At 60.5% G+C, this 19,803-nt stretch overlaps 1 protein-coding gene across 1 annotated transcript in view; it reads left to right on the top strand.

The window, feature by feature from the left end:
* The first annotated feature begins 128 nt into the window (after positions 1 to 128).
* Positions 129 to 19,803, top strand: part of LOC133520218 (importin-13) — a 38,436-nt gene continuing 18,761 nt past the window's right edge. The window contains exons 1-10 of the mRNA XM_061854597.1: positions 129 to 556; positions 891 to 1,058; positions 1,907 to 2,023; positions 2,483 to 2,595; positions 2,748 to 2,912; positions 3,354 to 3,537; positions 4,251 to 4,454; positions 14,734 to 14,910; positions 15,074 to 15,305; positions 17,933 to 18,136. Coding sequence (XP_061710581.1) covers positions 404 to 556; positions 891 to 1,058; positions 1,907 to 2,023; positions 2,483 to 2,595; positions 2,748 to 2,912; positions 3,354 to 3,537; positions 4,251 to 4,454; positions 14,734 to 14,910; positions 15,074 to 15,305; positions 17,933 to 18,136 — 1,717 coding nt within the window. The 5' untranslated portion in view covers positions 129 to 403. The remainder of the gene's footprint in view (positions 557 to 890; positions 1,059 to 1,906; positions 2,024 to 2,482; positions 2,596 to 2,747; positions 2,913 to 3,353; positions 3,538 to 4,250; positions 4,455 to 14,733; positions 14,911 to 15,073; positions 15,306 to 17,932; positions 18,137 to 19,803) is intronic.

The following is a 19,803-nucleotide window of genomic DNA, read 5'->3' as shown; positions in this document are numbered from 1 at the left end:
GCAAGCGTAATAAATGTCAAGTGTCAACACTTTACTACTTACTCACTTACTCTTTTGTATTTTCCTATTTCGATGGTGTTGCTATTTCATTCTTTTGCTTTGATTCCCTTTCCGTCCGTCCGTCCGTCAAGTCAATCTGTCACGGTCAAAAATTCGAGCAGTGGTTTTGCTTGGATTGGACATTTTTTCTGAAATCTGAGATACGAAATCAGTAGACCAGCTGAAGGGAAACAGCTGTTCATTTATCACCTTTCGTGAAATTTAATATTATACTTGAAATGTTGTTGTTATAGTTTGTATATTTACATCCTAACAACACTCGTGCATTAGCTATTGTTACAAAACACCTAAGTTATAATGGTGTAAGTAAATAGAGGTTGTAAATAATTGAATATATTGCGAGATGGAGTACTCGCCAGAGAACTTGGAGTACGCGGTGTCGGTGTTTTACAATGGCGAACAGGCCGACCGGGCGAAGGCTCACGCCTGGCTGACCGACGCTCAGCGCGTTCCAGAAGCCTGGAAATTCGTCTGGGAACTGCTACAACCCAATAAGGTAGCTTTGATTTCTTTCATTTTTATTTTTTCTAAATATTGTCTCAGTATGACATTGGTAGTAAATTATTTTCGGCATTTGCACAGGCTATTTTAATCCAAACCTTAATTAGAACTGGTGTCCAATGCAATCCCTATAATTTATAGTGTATTTATAGTTACTGATTTACACTTTAATTTTTCACTTTATGAGCCTTGATTATTGTCAAGTTTTTATTAACAAATGGTCTAATTTATAAGTCTTATTTTGCTGTTCTATATTTAGTTGAATATATTTGTTTGTTTAATTGATTTCATTAATTACAGTAGTGTTTTGATTTAAGTATAACTTTCAGGGCACGGAGATCCAGTTCTATGCGGCCACGACACTGCACACAAAGATACTCCGCTGCTGGAACGAGGTGCCTCCGGAGAGCCATGATGAACTGAAGGAGAAACTACTACAAGCTGTCTATACATATAGCAAGGGCCCAAAAATAGTTACCAACAGATTATGTATAAGTGTAAGTTATTAGTTTTCTGTTTACTTTGCTTGCTTTGTTATGATTTGTTAAGTGAATCGTTTGAGTTTGGTACAGTATTTTTTTGGTATTTACTTTTTATAATTGGTACTTTGATTTCAATAAAACCTTTTATTTATCTTCACCTGCCTGAAATGAAATCTTGTCAAGTTAAATTTCACCTACCTCTTAGTTGCTTTGGGATCATTTGGGATACAAGACATAGAATTTGGGATACAATTTACTGACAGAAGCTATGGCACCATTGGCAGTACCAAGCTGAAATAATAAAAAACCGGACAAGTGCGAGTCGCCCCCCAAGGGCTCTGCACTTTTTAGTATTTGTTGTTATAACGGCAACAGAAATACATCATCTGTGAAAATTTCAACTGTCTAGCTATCATGGTTCATGAGATACAGCCTGGTGACAGATGGATGGATGGACGGACAGCGAAGTCTTAGTAATAGGGTCCCGTTTTACCCTTTGGCTACAGAACCCTAAAAACTAAAGGTGCCTGTACAAATTCAATAATAAAACAATGAAATGGAAATGTTTTTTCTTCAGCTTAGGCATCAATCAGCTGAAAGATAGATTTAGATAGTTAGTCATATAATAAAAAAATCTTAAATAAAATTTAGTTCGCTTTAACAATAATATATTTTGTTAAAATAAGAACCGCACCATTTTGATACTTCTCTGAGAATCCCACGTTACAGGCTGAGCCTTGTGTGCTCGTGTAATGCCAAAATGCTTGAAATAAATATATTCTTATTCTTATATAAAAGTTTAAGGCAAAGTGTTATTTAATTTTATTTTTAAAACTTATTTTAACTTTTAACATTTGTTACAGCTTGCAGCATTTATTCTACAACAGGGCACGAGTGATTTGGCAGCCATATTGCGACCACTGTCAGCCGCTGAAAACACGTCATTACTATTGGAAGTGCTCACTGTTATACCGGAAGAGGTAGCAATAAAAATACTTAGACTGGTCATAAGTTCTATCTCAAAGGTTTTTATTGATAAAAAAGTTACAGGCACAAATCGCTTATTATTACATATACCATTGTCTGCACAATACAATACACAACACAAACCTTCTTGAACTTACTGTGGGACATAGTCAATTTGTGTAAGGATGTCTTGTAGTGTTTTAATAATAAGTTTAATTATGATAAACTTTTTAGAACGAGTCACTTTAAGAAGCATTCAAGGTACTTGTAAATACAGTAATCATTGTTTAAATGCAAAAAAAAAACATGCATAACTCAAGAACAAATATTTATGTAAAACACACTAATTAGTGTCCTTACTAGGATTCAAACCTGGGACCTCCTGCATCGTAGGCAGGGCCACAACCAACTAGACTATGAGGCCGCTAATGTTGACCAAGTTTGCAGTATGTAAAATAAATTATCTTTTTCAGTATAACAGCATGACAATGGGCACGGCGCTCCGGGCCAAGAACAGGAGCGCCCTGACACAGGCGTGTCCCGCGGTGCTGGACGATTTACTGCGGTACCTGCAATCTGTATACAAGTGAGTGTTCGAATACAATTAGTGTCGGAACGAAGGTTCCTCGGCATGAAAATCATATTTCGGCCGAAGGGTGGTTTCAGTGCTTTTAGTTAATTTTACAAACCTTTGATGGTACTGGGAGTTGATGTGTTAAGAGAGCCATTGTCTTACAGCGAGTACTCCAGTCCGCCGCCGGACTCGGAAGTGCAACTGTGGCTGTCGGCGGCCACCTGCGCCGCCAGCTGGCTCGCCTTGAACGAGGAGGGCGACAACGGGCCGCTGCCCGACCGCCTGCCGCTGTGCGGCGCGCTTCTCGCCGCCGTGCGCCTGCTGTACACGTGAGTGTTGCCACTGTGTGCCGGTACTAACTGCCTTTTTAGGTCTACATCGCCCTGGGGTAGCAGAGGGAGCAACTGCCGAGGGATTATTTCTCCCCCAGACCTTCGACTTCGACGATATTAACTTGCGGATGAACAATCTTACCCTTACACCTACCAGCTCTTCATCATCATCATCATCATTTTTTATTCAATAACAATATTACATTGTGTTTGAAAAATCTTAAATCTAGGCACATGCATACAAAAAATATTTCAAAAACAAACATCATAAAAATAAATATTAAAACTAATTCAAATAAATCGCCCGCTCAAATAGGTAGCCCAAAAATAAAAATTAAACATGAATAGTAATTTAAAAAAATTGTCAGTAAAATATCTTCACGCTTTCATAAAATCGTATGCCCCAAATTTGTTTGGCAGACTTATTTTTCTGAACAGATGGAACGAAGCCGTGAGCGACGTGGCCCTGGACGCGTGCGAGGCGAGCCTCGGCGCCGTGCGCGCGGCCGCGGGGCAGGACGCGGCGCGCCAGCCCGCCGCCGCGCTGCAGCTCGTGGAGCAGCTGGTGGCCTCGGCGGCGCCCGTGTTCCAGCGCGACAACCGGCCCGACTCCATCAACGAGGTAGATGAAGCCCATCAACAGACAGGAATGAGAATTACCGTCTCCGTGAAAGTGATTCAGCTCTCAGATTTGTCTTGCCTTTTAAATTTTACGTGTAATTGTTAACATAAAATGTCGAATGACTCCTTTTAATATGCGTCTAAAATTTGTTTCAAGTCCATTTCCTGAGTGTTTTCCGTAGAGCTAATCTGATTTTCTTATTGTGATCGATATCTCTTAGGTATATTTATAGATTTGTCCCGCTCAAAATCTCCTACGACTTGTTCATTATCTTTTTTTTAATCGCTTTTTGAAAGAAAAATATAAGATACACGAGCCAAGGCCATGCACTCGTACATTTGCTTCGTGAGAAATTTTTATGCGGTAGTCTAAGTAGGTTCTGTCGTTACAAAAAAATGCCCAAAGCTTGGTTAATACAAGATGTCTCGTTCAGTAGAGATAGAACCGAGGCCATTGATAGATGGCTCTAAGACTTTACTACCGAGAAAATAAAAGCGGCATCGTTTATCCGGAGGTCGACAAACCGCGGCTCTTTGGAGGTATAATTGTGACTCATCAAGTCATAAAAAAAATATCCGGTTTCTTAGACCATTGAAAACAACATTTGTGGTCCTTTGCGGTTCCGAAAACTGTCCGTTTACAGCGATTGGCTCTTCTCCAAAGAAGTTTGCCGACCCCTAGTTTAGTTCAATAACTGTAACTCATTGTTTCAGGAGTTACTCTCAGCATTTATCACATGCCTCGTTGGCGTGGGCGAGACGCACGCGGGTGCCGTGGTGCGCGCCGTGGAGGCGTCGCCCTCAGCCCCGGCGAGGCAGCTGCTGGAGCTGCTGCTGTGCGCGCAGGCCGCGCCCGGCCACTACCCGCGGCACGAGGCGCGCTCCAACCTCGTGTTCGGCTTCTGGTACACGCTGCAGGTACACTACAGGTGTCTAGTGGGCGTGGAGCCCCGGCTCAGCTGCTGGAGCTGCTGCTGTGCGCGCAGGCCGCGCCCGGCCACTACCCGCGGCACGAGGCGCGCTCCAACCTCGTGTTCGGCTTCTGGTACACGCTGCAGGTACACTACAGGTGTCTAGTGGGCGTGGAGCCCCGGCTCAGCTGCTGGAGCTGCTGCTGTGCGCGCAGGCCGCGCCCGGCCACTACCCGCGGCACGAGGCGCGCTCCAACCTCGTGTTCGGCTTCTGGTACACGCTGCAGGTACACTACAGGTGTCTAGTGGGCGTGGAGCCCCGGCTCAGCTGCTGGAGCTGCTGCTGTGCGCGCAGGCCGCGCCCGGCCACTACCCGCGGCACGAGGCGCGCTCCAACCTCGTGTTCGGCTTCTGGTACACGCTGCAGGTACACTACAGGTGTCTAGTGGGCGTGGAGCCCCGGCTCAGCTGCTGGAGCTGCTGCTGTGCGCGCAGGCCGCGCCCGGCCACTACCCGCGGCACGAGGCGCGCTCCAACCTCGTGTTCGGCTTCTGGTACACGCTGCAGGTACACTACAGGTGTCTAGTGGGCGTGGAGCCCCGGCTCAGCTGCTGGAGCTGCTGCTGTGCGCGCAGGCCGCGCCCGGCCACTACCCGCGGCACGAGGCGCGCTCCAACCTCGTGTTCGGCTTCTGGTACACGCTGCAGGTACACTACAGGTGTCTAGTGGGCGTGGAGCCCCGGCTCAGCTGCTGGAGCTGCTGCTGTGCGCGCAGGCCGCGCCCGGCCACTACCCGCGGCACGAGGCGCGCTCCAACCTCGTGTTCGGCTTCTGGTACACGCTGCAGGTACACTACAGGTGTCTAGTGGGCGTGGAGCCCCGGCTCAGCTGCTGGAGCTGCTGCTGTGCGCGCAGGCCGCGCCCGGCCACTACCCGCGGCACGAGGCGCGCTCCAACCTCGTGTTCGGCTTCTGGTACACGCTGCAGGTACACTACAGGTGTCTAGTGGGCGTGGAGCCCCGGCTCAGCTGCTGGAGCTGCTGCTGTGCGCGCAGGCCGCGCCCGGCCACTACCCGCGGCACGAGGCGCGCTCCAACCTCGTGTTCGGCTTCTGGTACACGCTGCAGGTACACTACAGGTGTCTAGTGGGCGTGGAGCCCCGGCTCAGCTGCTGGAGCTGCTGCTGTGCGCGCAGGCCGCGCCCGGCCACTACCCGCGGCACGAGGCGCGCTCCAACCTCGTGTTCGGCTTCTGGTACACGCTGCAGGTACACTACAGGTGTCTAGTGGGCGTGGAGCCCCGGCTCAGCTGCTGGAGCTGCTGCTGTGCGCGCAGGCCGCGCCCGGCCACTACCCGCGGCACGAGGCGCGCTCCAACCTCGTGTTCGGCTTCTGGTACACGCTGCAGGTACACTACAGGTGTCTAGTGGGCGTGGAGCCCCGGCTCAGCTGCTGGAGCTGCTGCTGTGCGCGCAGGCCGCGCCCGGCCACTACCCGCGGCACGAGGCGCGCTCCAACCTCGTGTTCGGCTTCTGGTACACGCTGCAGGTACACTACAGGTGTCTAGTGGGCGTGGAGCCCCGGCTCAGCTGCTGGAGCTGCTGCTGTGCGCGCAGGCCGCGCCCGGCCACTACCCGCGGCATGAGGCGCGCTCCAACCTCGTGTTCGGCTTCTGGTACACGCTGCAGGTACACTACAGGTGTCTAGTGGGCGTGGAGCCCCGGCTCAGCTGCTGGAGCTGCTGCTGTGCGCGCAGGCCGCGCCCGGCCACTACCCGCGGCACGAGGCGCGCTCCAACCTCGTGTTCGGCTTCTGGTACACGCTGCAGGTACACTACAGGTGTCTAGTGGGCGTGGAGCCCCGGCTCAGCTGCTGGAGCTGCTGCTGTGCGCGCAGGCCGCGCCCGGCCACTACCCGCGGCACGAGGCGCGCTCCAACCTCGTGTTCGGCTTCTGGTACACGCTGCAGGTACACTACAGGTGTCTAGTGGGCGTGGAGCCCCGGCTCAGCTGCTGGAGCTGCTGCTGTGCGCGCAGGCCGCGCCCGGCCACTACCCGCGGCACGAGGCGCGCTCCAACCTCGTGTTCGGCTTCTGGTACACGCTGCAGGTACACTACAGGTGTCTAGTGGGCGTGGAGCCCCGGCTCAGCTGCTGGAGCTGCTGCTGTGCGCGCAGGCCGCGCCCGGCCACTACCCGCGGCATGAGGCGCGCTCCAACCTCGTGTTCGGCTTCTGGTACACGCTGCAGGTACACTACAGGTGTCTAGTGGGCGTGGAGCCCCGGCTCAGCTGCTGGAGCTGCTGCTGTGCGCGCAGGCCGCGCCCGGCCACTACCCGCGGCACGAGGCGCGCTCCAACCTCGTGTTCGGCTTCTGGTACACGCTGCAGGTACACTACAGGTGTCTAGTGGGCGTGGAGCCCCGGCTCAGCTGCTGGAGCTGCTGCTGTGCGCGCAGGCCGCGCCCGGCCACTACCCGCGGCACGAGGCGCGCTCCAACCTCGTGTTCGGCTTCTGGTACACGCTGCAGGTACACTACAGGTGTCTAGTGGGCGTGGAGCCCCGGCTCAGCTGCTGGAGCTGCTGCTGTGCGCGCAGGCCGCGCCCGGCCACTACCCGCGGCACGAGGCGCGCTCCAACCTCGTGTTCGGCTTCTGGTACACGCTGCAGGTACACTACAGGTGTCTAGTGGGCGTGGAGCCCCGGCTCAGCTGTTGGAGCTGCTGCTGTGCGCGCAGGCCGCGCCCGGCCACTACCCGCGGCATGAGGCGCGCTCCAACCTCGTGTTCGGCTTCTGGTACACGCTGCAGGTACACTACAGGTGTCTAGTGGGCGTGGAGCCCCGGCTCAGCTGCTGGAGCTGCTGCTGTGCGCGCAGGCCGCGCCCGGCCACTACCCGCGGCACGAGGCGCGCTCCAACCTCGTGTTCGGCTTCTGGTACACGCTGCAGGTACACTACAGGTGTCTAGTGGGCGTGGAGCCCCGGCTCAGCTGCTGGAGCTGCTGCTGTGCGCGCAGGCCGCGCCCGGCCACTACCCGCGGCACGAGGCGCGCTCCAACCTCGTGTTCGGCTTCTGGTACACGCTGCAGGTACACTACAGGTGTCTAGTGGGCGTGGAGCCCCGGCTCAGCTGCTGGAGCTGCTGCTGTGCGCGCAGGCCGCGCCCGGCCACTACCCGCGGCACGAGGCGCGCTCCAACCTCGTGTTCGGCTTCTGGTACACGCTGCAGGTACACTACAGGTGTCTAGTGGGCGTGGAGCCCCGGCTCAGCTGCTGGAGCTGCTGCTGTGCGCGCAGGCCGCGCCCGGCCACTACCCGCGGCACGAGGCGCGCTCCAACCTCGTGTTCGGCTTCTGGTACACGCTGCAGGTACACTACAGGTGTCTAGTGGGCGTGGAGCCCCGGCTCAGCTGCTGGAGCTGCTGCTGTGCGCGCAGGCCGCGCCCGGCCACTATCCGCGGCACGAGGCGCGCTCCAACCTCGTGTTCGGCTTCTGGTACACGCTGCAGGTACACTACAGGTGTCTAGTGGGCGTGGAGCCCCGGCTCAGCTGCTGGAGCTGCTGCTGTGCGCGCAGGCCGCGCCCGGCCACTACCCGCGGCACGAGGCGCGCTCCAACCTCGTGTTCGGCTTCTGGTACACGCTGCAGGTACACTACAGGTGTCTAGTGGGCGTGGAGCCCCGGCTCAGCTGCTGGAGCTGCTGCTGTGCGCGCAGGCCGCGCCCGGCCACTACCCGCGGCACGAGGCGCGCTCCAACCTCGTGTTCGGCTTCTGGTACACGCTGCAGGTACACTACAGGTGTCTAGTGGCCGTGGAGCCCCGGCTCAGCTGCTGGAGCTGCTGCTGTGCGCGCAGGCCGCGCCCGGCCACTACCCGCGGCACGAGGCGCGCTCCAACCTCGTGTTCGGCTTCTGGTACACGCTGCAGGTACACTACAGGTGTCTAGTGGGCGTGGAGCCCCGGCTCAGCTGCTGGAGCTGCTGCTGTGCGCGCAGGCCGCGCCCGGCCACTACCCGCGGCACGAGGCGCGCTCCAACCTCGTGTTCGGCTTCTGGTACACGCTGCAGGTACACTACAGGTGTCTAGTGGGCGTGGAGCCCCGGCTCAGCTGCTGGAGCTGCTGCTGTGCGCGCAGGCCGCGCCCGGCCACTACCCGCGGCACGAGGCGCGCTCCAACCTCGTGTTCGGCTTCTGGTACACGCTGCAGGTACACTACAGGTGTCTAGTGGGCGTGGAGCCCCGGCTCAGCTGCTGGAGCTGCTGCTGTGCGCGCAGGCCGCGCCCGGCCACTACCCGCGGCACGAGGCGCGCTCCAACCTCGTGTTCGGCTTCTGGTACACGCTGCAGGTACACTACAGGTGTCTAGTGGGCGTGGAGCCCCGGCTCAGCTGCTGGAGCTGCTGCTGTGCGCGCAGGCCGCGCCCGGCCACTACCCGCGGCACGAGGCGCGCTCCAACCTCGTGTTCGGCTTCTGGTACACGCTGCAGGTACACTACAGGTGTCTAGTGGGCGTGGAGCCCCGGCTCAGCTGCTGGAGCTGCTGCTGTGCGCGCAGGCCGCGCCCGGCCACTACCCGCGGCACGAGGCGCGCTCCAACCTCGTGTTCGGCTTCTGGTACACGCTGCAGGTACACTACAGGTGTCTAGTGGGCGTGGAGCCCCGGCTCAGCTGCTGGAGCTGCTGCTGTGCGCGCAGGCCGCGCCCGGCCACTACCCGCGGCACGAGGCGCGCTCCAACCTCGTGTTCGGCTTCTGGTACACGCTGCAGGTACACTACAGGTGTCTAGTGGGCGTGGAGCCCCGGCTCAGCTGCTGGAGCTGCTGCTGTGCGCGCAGGCCGCGCCCGGCCACTACCCGCGGCACGAGGCGCGCTCCAACCTCGTGTTCGGCTTCTGGTACACGCTGCAGGTACACTACAGGTGTCTAGTGGGCGTGGAGCCCCGGCTCAGCTGCTGGAGCTGCTGCTGTGCGCGCAGGCCGCGCCCGGCCACTACCCGCGGCACGAGGCGCGCTCCAACCTCGTGTTCGGCTTCTGGTACACGCTGCAGGTACACTACAGGTGTCTAGTGGGCGTGGAGCCCCGGCTCAGCTGCTGGAGCTGCTGCTGTGCGCGCAGGCCGCGCCCGGCCACTACCCGCGGCACGAGGCGCGCTCCAACCTCGTGTTCGGCTTCTGGTACACGCTGCAGGTACACTACAGGTGTCTAGTGGGCGTGGAGCCCCGGCTCAGCTGCTGGAGCTGCTGCTGTGCGCGCAGGCCGCGCCCGGCCACTACCCGCGGCACGAGGCGCGCTCCAACCTCGTGTTCGGCTTCTGGTACACGCTGCAGGTACACTACAGGTGTCTAGTGGGCGTGGAGCCCCGGCTCAGCTGCTGGAGCTGCTGCTGTGCGCGCAGGCCGCGCCCGGCCACTACCCGCGGCACGAGGCGCGCTCCAACCTCGTGTTCGGCTTCTGGTACACGCTGCAGGTACACTACAGGTGTCTAGTGGGCGTGGAGCCCCGGCTCAGCTGCTGGAGCTGCTGCTGTGCGCGCAGGCCGCGCCCGGCCACTACCCGCGGCACGAGGCGCGCTCCAACCTCGTGTTCGGCTTCTGGTACACGCTGCAGGTACACTACAGGTGTCTAGTGGGCGTGGAGCCCCGGCTCAGCTGCTGGAGCTGCTGCTGTGCGCGCAGGCCGCGCCCGGCCACTACCCGCGGCACGAGGCGCGCTCCAACCTCGTGTTCGGCTTCTGGTACACGCTGCAGGTACACTACAGGTGTCTAGTGGGCGTGGAGCCCCGGCTCAGCTGCTGGAGCTGCTGCTGTGCGCGCAGGCCGCGCCCGGCCACTACCCGCGGCACGAGGCGCGCTCCAACCTCGTGTTGGGCTTCTGGTACACGCTGCAGGTACACTACAGGTGTCTAGTGGGCGTGGAGCCCCGGCTCAGCTGCTGGAGCTGCTGCTGTGCGCGCAGGCCGCGCCCGGCCACTACCCGCGGCACGAGGCGCGCTCTAACCTCGTGTTCGGCTTCTGGTACACGCTGCAGGTACACTACAGGTGTCTAGTGGGCGTGGAGCCCCGGCTCAGCTGCTGGAGCTGCTGCTGTGCGCGCAGGCCGCGCCCGGCCACTACCCGCGGCACGAGGCGCGCTCCAACCTCGTGTTCGGCTTCTGGTACACGCTGCAGGTACACTACAGGTGTCTAGTGGGCGTGGAGCCCCGGCTCAGCTGCTGGAGCTGCTGCTGTGCGCGCAGGCCGCGCCCGGCCACTACCCGCGGCACGAGGCGCGCTCCAACCTCGTGTTCGGCTTCTGGTACACGCTGCAGGTACACTACAGGTGTCTAGTGGGCGTGGAGCCCCGGCTCAGCTGCTGGAGCTGCTGCTGTGCGCGCAGGCCGCGCCCGGCCACTACCCGCGGCACGAGGCGCGCTCCAACCTCGTGTTGGGCTTCTGGTACACGCTGCAGGTACACTACAGGTGTCTAGTGGGCGTGGAGCCCCGGCTCAGCTGCTGGAGCTGCTGCTGTGCGCGCAGGCCGCGCCCGGCCACTACCCGCGGCACGAGGCGCGCTCCAACCTCGTGTTCGGCTTCTGGTACACGCTGCAGGTACACTACAGGTGTCTAGTGGGCGTGGAGCCCCGGCTCAGCTGCTGGAGCTGCTGCTGTGCGCGCAGGCCGCGCCCGGCCACTACCCGCGGCACGAGGCGCGCTCCAACCTCGTGTTCGGCTTCTGGTACACGCTGCAGGTACACTACAGGTGTCTAGTGGGCGTGGAGCCCCGGCTCAGCTGCTGGAGCTGCTGCTGTGCGCGCAGGCCGCGCCCGGCCACTACCCGCGGCACGAGGCGCGCTCCAACCTCGTGTTCGGCTTCTGGTACACGCTGCAGGTACACTACAGGTGTCTAGTGGGCGTGGAGCCCCGGCTCAGCTGCTGGAGCTGCTGCTGTGCGCGCAGGCCGCGCCCGGCCACTACCCGCGGCACGAGGCGCGCTCCAACCTCGTGTTCGGCTTCTGGTACACGCTGCAGGTACACTACAGGTGTCTAGTGGGCGTGGAGCCCCGGCTCAGCTGCTGGAGCTGCTGCTGTGCGCGCAGGCCGCGCCCGGCCACTACCCGCGGCACGAGGCGCGCTCCAACCTCGTGTTCGGCTTCTGGTACACGCTGCAGGTACACTACAGGTGTCTAGTGGGCGTGGAGCCCCGGCTCAGCTGCTGGAGCTGCTGCTGTGCGCGCAGGCCGCGCCCGGCCACTACCCGCGGCACGAGGCGCGCTCCAACCTCGTGTTGGGCTTCTGGTACACGCTGCAGGTACACTACAGGTGTCTAGTGGGCGTGGAGCCCCGGCTCAGCTGCTGGAGCTGCTGCTGTGCGCGCAGGCCGCGCCCGGCCACTACCCGCGGCACGAGGCGCGCTCCAACCTCGTGTTCGGCTTCTGGTACACGCTGCAGGTACACTACAGGTGTCTAGTGGGCGTGGAGCCCCGGCTCAGCTGCTGGAGCTGCTGCTGTGCGCGCAGGCCGCGCCCGGCCACTACCCGCGGCACGAGGCGCGCTCCAACCTCGTGTTCGGCTTCTGGTACACGCTGCAGGTACACTACAGGTGTCTAGTGGGCGTGGAGCCCCGGCTCAGCTGCTGGAGCTGCTGCTGTGCGCGCAGGCCGCGCCCGGCCACTACCCGCGGCACGAGGCGCGCTCCAACCTCGTGTTCGGCTTCTGGTACACGCTGCAGGTACACTACAGGTGTCTAGTGGGCGTGGAGCCCCGGCTCAGCTGCTGGAGCTGCTGCTGTGCGCGCAGGCCGCGCCCGGCCACTACCCGCGGCACGAGGCGCGCTCCAACCTCGTGTTCGGCTTCTGGTACACGCTGCAGGTACACTACAGGTGTCTAGTGGGCGTGGAGCCCCGGCTCAGCTGCTGGAGCTGCTGCTGTGCGCGCAGGCCGCGCCCGGCCACTACCCGCGGCACGAGGCGCGCTCCAACCTCGTGTTCGGCTTCTGGTACACGCTGCAGGTACACTACAGGTGTCTAGTGGGCGTGGAGCCCCGGCTCAGCTGCTGGAGCTGCTGCTGTGCGCGCAGGCCGCGCCCGGCCACTACCCGCGGCACGAGGCGCGCTCCAACCTCGTGTTCGGCTTCTGGTACACGCTGCAGGTACACTACAGGTGTCTAGTGGGCGTGGAGCCCCGGCTCAGCTGCTGGAGCTGCTGCTGTGCGCGCAGGCCGCGCCCGGCCACTACCCGCGGCACGAGGCGCGCTCCAACCTCGTGTTCGGCTTCTGGTACACGCTGCAGGTACACTACAGGTGTCTAGTGGGCGTGGAGCCCCGGCTCAGCTGCTGGAGCTGCTGCTGTGCGCGCAGGCCGCGCCCGGCCACTACCCGCGGCACGAGGCGCGCTCCAACCTCGTGTTCGGCTTCTGGTACACGCTGCAGGTACACTACAGGTGTCTAGTGGGCGTGGAGCCCCGGCTCAGCTGCTGGAGCTGCTGCTGTGCGCGCAGGCCGCGCCCGGCCACTACCCGCGGCACGAGGCGCGCTCCAACCTCGTGTTCGGCTTCTGGTACACGCTGCAGGTACACTACAGGTGTCTAGTGGGCGTGGAGCCCCGGCTCAGCTGCTGGAGCTGCTGCTGTGCGCGCAGGCCGCGCCCGGCCACTACCCGCGGCACGAGGCGCGCTCCAACCTCGTGTTCGGCTTCTGGTACACGCTGCAGGTACACTACAGGTGTCTAGTGGGCGTGGAGCCCCGGCTCAGCTGCTGGAGCTGCTGCTGTGCGCGCAGGCCGCGCCCGGCCACTACCCGCGGCACGAGGCGCGCTCCAACCTCGTGTTCGGCTTCTGGTACACGCTGCAGGTACACTACAGGTGTCTAGTGGGCGTGGAGCCCCGGCTCAGCTGCTGGAGCTGCTGCTGTGCGCGCAGGCCGCGCCCGGCCACTACCCGCGGCACGAGGCGCGCTCCAACCTCGTGTTCGGCTTCTGGTACACGCTGCAGGTACACTACAGGTGTCTAGTGGGCGTGGAGCCCCGGCTCAGCTGCTGGAGCTGCTGCTGTGCGCGCAGGCCGCGCCCGGCCACTACCCGCGGCACGAGGCGCGCTCCAACCTCGTGTTCGGCTTCTGGTACACGCTGCAGGTACACTACAGGTGTCTAGTGGGCGTGGAGCCCCGGCTCAGCTGCTGGAGCTGCTGCTGTGCGCGCAGGCCGCGCCCGGCCACTACCCGCGGCACGAGGCGCGCTCCAACCTCGTGTTCGGCTTCTGGTACACGCTGCAGGTACACTACAGGTGTCTAGTGGGCGTGGAGCCCCGGCTCAGCTGCTGGAGCTGCTGCTGTGCGCGCAGGCCGCGCCCGGCCACTACCCGCGGCACGAGGCGCGCTCCAACCTCGTGTTCGGCTTCTGGTACACGCTGCAGGTACACTACAGGTGTCTAGTGGGCGTGGAGCCCCGGCTCAGCTGCTGGAGCTGCTGCTGTGCGCGCAGGCCGCGCCCGGCCACTACCCGCGGCACGAGGCGCGCTCCAACCTCGTGTTCGGCTTCTGGTACACGCTGCAGGTACACTACAGGTGTCTAGTGGGCGTGGAGCCCCGGCTCAGCTGCTGGAGCTGCTGCTGTGCGCGCAGGCCGCGCCCGGCCACTACCCGCGGCACGAGGCGCGCTCCAACCTCGTGTTCGGCTTCTGGTACACGCTGCAGGTACACTACAGGTGTCTAGTGGGCGTGGAGCCCCGGCTCAGCTGCTGGAGCTGCTGCTGTGCGCGCAGGCCGCGCCCGGCCACTACCCGCGGCACGAGGCGCGCTCCAACCTCGTGTTCGGCTTCTGGTACACGCTGCAGGTACACTACAGCCCCATACTGTAGCCCCTCGAAAAAACCTCATTCCACAACCGAAGCGTTCGCAGGAAGAAATTCCTCTTAAACCGTACGTGAGCATTTAGGTTTTACGGTGTGAGGATGAACACCCTGCCGACGGCGAGCGGTGCGGTGATAGAAAGTGGCCGTTGGCATCATGTCAAACAATTCTTCAGAGCACAGCCCATTGTACAAGCGGTAGAACACATACAAAGAGGCAGTCTCTCCTTAGACTTGAAGGTTCAATACCACTTGTGAGTTTGGGATCGTCGACGATTCGTACAGCGCGTTTCTGGACTGAGCCGAATGGTCCAAGCTGGCATGCAGGTGCTCCTCTCCTGCCCAAAGGTGTTGGACAGCAATACTCCATACTTTTCAAGAGATTTCAAAGTTTGTTCAATTCCGATTGTGTTACAATTACATTATGGTTTTAAGTGGTTTCGAATAAATTTATTATTCCCCAGGACGAGATCCTCAACGTGATGGAGACGACAAGCAGAATAACGCCAGTATGGCGCGACGTGTTCTCGCGCCTTCTGACCATTCTAGTGGCCAAGTCCGAGGCGCCGCCCGACTCCGCGCTGTCGCGGGACGACCAGGAGCTGCTGCGGTGCTACAGGCAGGACATAGCCGACACTGTGGTGAGTCAAATGGTGGGAATTGGCATAAAATTTACATTCTTTAAGTTTATGAATCTTATCTCGAGGTCTACCTACAGCACACACAGCCACTGGTGTTAGTAACGTAAGAAGTAGCAGTCGACTCGAAAAAAACAAGCAAATTAATATAGATTGTTTCCCACAGATGTACTGCGTCGGCATCCTCGGCGACTGGTGCTGGACGACGGTGGAAGCGGCGTGGGACGCGGCCGACACCCCCCTCAGAAAAGAGGCCGCTCTCCACGTGTTCCTAGCTCTCGCCGACAGCGCCCCGCACCGACGGGCGCCGGAACCCATACACAACATGTTAGGGCACGCCGTGGAAGCCGCGAGGACCGAAAGCGGGAGAATGCTGGACACCGCGCTGGACTGCCTGGGTGAGTGTGGAGCCCATACACGACATGTTAGGGCACGCCGTGGAAGCCGCGAGGACCGAAAGCGGGAGAATGCTGGACACCACGCTGGACTGCCTGGGTGAGTGTGGAGCCCATACACGACATGTTAGGGCACGCCGTGGAAGCCGCGAGGACCGAAAGCGGGAGAATGCTGGACACCGCGCTGGACTGCCTGGGTGAGTGTGGAGCCCATACACGACATGTTAGGGCACGCCGTGGAAGCCGCGAGGACCGAAAGCGGGAGAATGCTGGACACCGCGCTGGACTGCCTGGGTGAGTGTGGAGCCCATACACGACATGTTAGGGCACGCCGTGGAAGCCGCGAGGACCGAAAGCGGGAGAATGCTGGACACCGCGCTGGACTGCCTGGGTGAGTGTGGAGCCCATACACGACATGTTAGGGCACGCCGTGGAAGCCGCGAGGACCGAAAGCGGGAGAATGCTGGACACCGCGCTGGACTGCCTGGGTGAGTGTGGAGCCCATACACGACATGTTAGGGCACGCCGTGGAAGCCGCGAGGACCGAAAGCGGGAGAATGCTGGACACCGCGCTGGACTGCCTGGGTGAGTGTGGAGCCCATACACGACATGTTAGGGCACGCCGTGGAAGCCGCGAGGACCGAAAGCGGGAGAATGCTGGACACCGCGCTGGACTGCCTGGGTGAGTGTGGAGCCCATACACGACATGTTAGGGCACGCCGTGGAAGCCGCGAGGACCGAAAGCGGGAGAATGCTGGACACCGCGCTGGACTGCCTGGGTGAGTGTGGAGCCCATACACGACATGTTAGGGCACGCCGTGGAAGCCGCGAGGACCGAAAGCGGGAGAATGCTGGACACCACGCTGGACTGCCTGGGTGAGTGTGGAGCCCATACACGACATGTTAGGGCACGCCGTGGAAGCCGCGAGGACCGAAAGCGGGATAATGCTGGACACCGCGCTGGACTGCCTGGGTGAGTGTGGAGCCCATACACGACATGTTAGGGCACGCCGTGGAAGCCGCGAGGACCGAAAGCGGGAGAATGCTGGACACCGCGCTGGACTGCCTGGGTGAGTGTGGAGCCCATACACGACATGTTAGGGCACGCCGTGGAAGCCGCGAGGACCGAAAGCGGGAGAATGCTGGACACCGCGCTGGACTGCCTGGGTGAGTGTGGAGCCCATACACGACATGTTAGGGCACGCCGTGGAAGCCGCGAGGACCGAAAGCGGGAGAATGCTGGACACCGCGCTGGACTGCCTGGGTGAGTGTGGAGCCCATACACGACATGTTAGGGCACGCCGTGGAAGCCGCGAGGACCGAAAGCGGGAGAATGCTGGACACCGCGCTGGACTGCCTGGGTGAGTGTGGAGCCCATACACGACATGTTAGGGCACGCCGTGGAAGCCGCGAGGACCGAAAGCGGGAGAATGCGGTACACCGCGCTGGACTGCCTGGGTGAGTGTGGAACTCATACACGACATGTTAGAGGCCGTAGAGGCCGCACGGAGCCGGCAGGATACAAAAACAAATGATAATGATGCTTTACAGATATCTACTTAATTGGCTAGATTTGGCTCCAAGGTGAAATACTGGATAGATACATAAATTATTCTTCCTCATTTAACCAGATAGCTGCGAAACCATTTGTCCAACCTCTGTATATATTTCCTAATTTTATTTGCAGGAAGTTAATTTTAGTTGTCAAATTGCCTGCTAGATGTCGCTATACCATGTGTTGAAAATCCTAGATCGCGGTGTTAAGATTTTCCCGAGAAATATGACGTCTGGCCGGTACTAATTATTGTCAAGCTTTTATAACAGTTCTACCTCTATTGAATTTATTACATTATTGTATAGTCAACAAGAGTGCTTTTCTTTTTGGGCCTTTTTACACCATTAATAGTTTAGAGGAACGCGGTTGGGTGAGTAAAAGGTACCGTTGTCGGGTAGACTGATTTATTCCGTGTTGACTAACCCCTTTATTCATAAACGTCTACTAAACTTACGAAGCCGCTAATAATCGTTTGTCCCTTTCCGACGTATTGGTATGATGGAAAGGGACAAACGATTATTAGCGGCTTCGTAATTTTAGTAGACGTTTAGGGGGTTAGTGTTTATATACAGTTGAGTGATCGTCATTTTACATCCTTAGCGTAGATTACTACGCTATACAAACATTATCTTAATGAAATCAGCGCGTGCGATAATCTCCTCTACCATGCTATCGACACGCGATGATAATATTTTGCTGACCGCCACACAGGGTTGGCCGGTCGAAGTATTTTACGGGTGGCGCCTGCATAAGTTTTACTTGTCAACCTTTGAATACTTGTCCTGGGCGCGCATGTCCTTTAAGCCAAATCTCATAGAACAAAACTAGAGCTGCATGGTGCCATCCATAAACAACTATGGCAGATGCCAACTCCATTGTCCGACCTTCAACTTTTCATAAGACAATTTCAAATAAAGACTGTAACTTTATTTCTGTAATGTAGTTTTATTTCTGAGCACCTCTCGCCGAAACTAGTAGATACTCGCAAAGAGTAGGACGGCCAAGTCTTCCTTAGGGTATGAATTCTGTTGGGTGCTAAATAGACGAATTTATTTATATTTATGAAACTCTTCAGGCAGCTACGCGGGCTGGGTGGCAGCACTGGAGGGTCCCCGCGGCGCCGCGCTGGGGCAGGCGTGCGTGGCGGCGGCCGGCGCCGCGCTGCCCCGCGCCGGGCCGGCGGCGGCGCTGGCGCTGCGCAAGCTGTGCGCCGACTGCACCGCGCCCGCCGCCGCGCTCGCGCAGGACATCGTGCAGGCGGCGCAGGTACTACTGATGCTACACTCGCTGTCGGCGGCGCCGCGCTGCCCCGCGCCGGGCCGGCGGCGGCGCTGGCGCTGCGCAAGCTGTGCGCCGACTGCACCGCGCCCGCCGCCGCGCTCGCGCAGGACATCGTGCAGGCGGCGCAGGTACTACTGATGCTACACTCGCTGTCGGCGGCGCCGCGCTGCCCCGCGCCGGGCCGGCGGCGGCGCTGGCGCTGCGCAAGCTGTGCGCCGACTGCACCGCGCCCGCCGCCGCGCTCGCGCAGGACATCGTGCAGGCGGCGCAGGTACTACTGATGCTACACTCGCTGTCGGCGGCGCCGCGCTGCCCCGCGCCGGGCCGGCGGCGGCGCTGGCGCTGCGCAAGCTGTGCGCCGACTGCACCGCGCCCGCCGCCGCGCTCGCGCAGGACATCGTGCAGGCGGCGCAGGTACTACTGATGCTACACTCGCTGTCGGCGGCGCCGCGCTGCCCCGCGCCGGGCCGGCGGCGGCGCTGGCGCTGCGCAAGCTGTGCGCCGACTGCACCGCGCCCGCCGCCGCGCTCGCGCAGGACATCGTGCAGGCGGCGCAGGTACTACTGATGCTACACTCGCTGTCGGCGGCGCCGCGCTGCCCCGCGCCGGGCCGGCGGCGGCGCTGGCGCTGCGCAAGCTGTGCGCCGACTGCACCGCGCCCGCCGCCGCGCTCGCGCAGGACATCGTGCAGGCGGCGCAGGTACTACTGATGCTACACTCGCTGTCGGCGGCGCCGCGCTGCCCCGCGCCGGGCCGGCGGCGGCGCTGGCGCTGCGCAAGCTGTGCGCCGACTGCACCGCGCCCGCCGCCGCGCTCGCGCAGGACATCGTGCAGGCGGCGCAGGTACTACTGATGCTACACTCGCTGTCGGCGGCGCCGCGCTGCCCCGCGCCGGGCCGGCGGCGGCGCTGGCGCTGCGCAAGCTGTGCGCCGACTGCACCGCGCCCGCCGCCGCGCTCGCGCAGGACATCGTGCAGGCGGCGCAGGTACTACTGATGCTACACTCGCTGTCGGCGGCGCCGCGCTGCCCCGCGCCGGGCCGGCGGCGGCGCTGGCGCTGCGCAAGCTGTGCGCCGACTGCACCGCGCCCGCCGCCGCGCTCGCGCAGGACATCGTGCAGGCGGCGCAGGTACTACTGATGCTACACTCGCTGTCGGCGGCGCCGCGCTGCCCCGCGCCGGGCCGGCGGCGGCGCTGGCGCTGCGCAAGCTGTGCGCCGACTGCACCGCGCCCGCCGCCGCGCTCGCGCAGGACATCGTGCAGGCGGCGCAGGTACTACTGATGCTACACTCGCTGTCGGCGGCGCCGCGCTGCCCCGCGCCGGGCCGGCGGCGGCGCTGGCGCTGCGCAAGCTGTGCGCCGACTGCACCGCGCCCGCCGCCGCGCTCGCGCAGGACATCGTGCAGGCGGCGCAGGTACTACTGATGCTACACTCGCTGTCGGCGGCGCCGCGCTGCCCCGCGCCGGGCCGGCGGCGGCGCTGGCGCTGCGCAAGCTGTGCGCCGACTGCACCGCGCCCGCCGCCGCGCTCGCGCAGGACATCGTGCAGGCGGCGCAGGTACTACTGATGCTACACTCGCTGTCGGCGGCGGCTACAGTTTACGCGTTGATTTTACTAAACACTTGACACCTGCACTGTTTTTTTTTTCCTTTATTAAGGATCTT

Source organism: Cydia pomonella, chromosome 7, assembly GCF_033807575.1.
Source record: "Cydia pomonella isolate Wapato2018A chromosome 7, ilCydPomo1, whole genome shotgun sequence".
Classification (NCBI taxonomy): domain Eukaryota; kingdom Metazoa; phylum Arthropoda; class Insecta; order Lepidoptera; family Tortricidae; genus Cydia; species Cydia pomonella.
The sequence above is the reverse complement of the archived record's forward strand: the minus strand, read 5'-3'. Positions and strand labels throughout refer to the sequence as shown.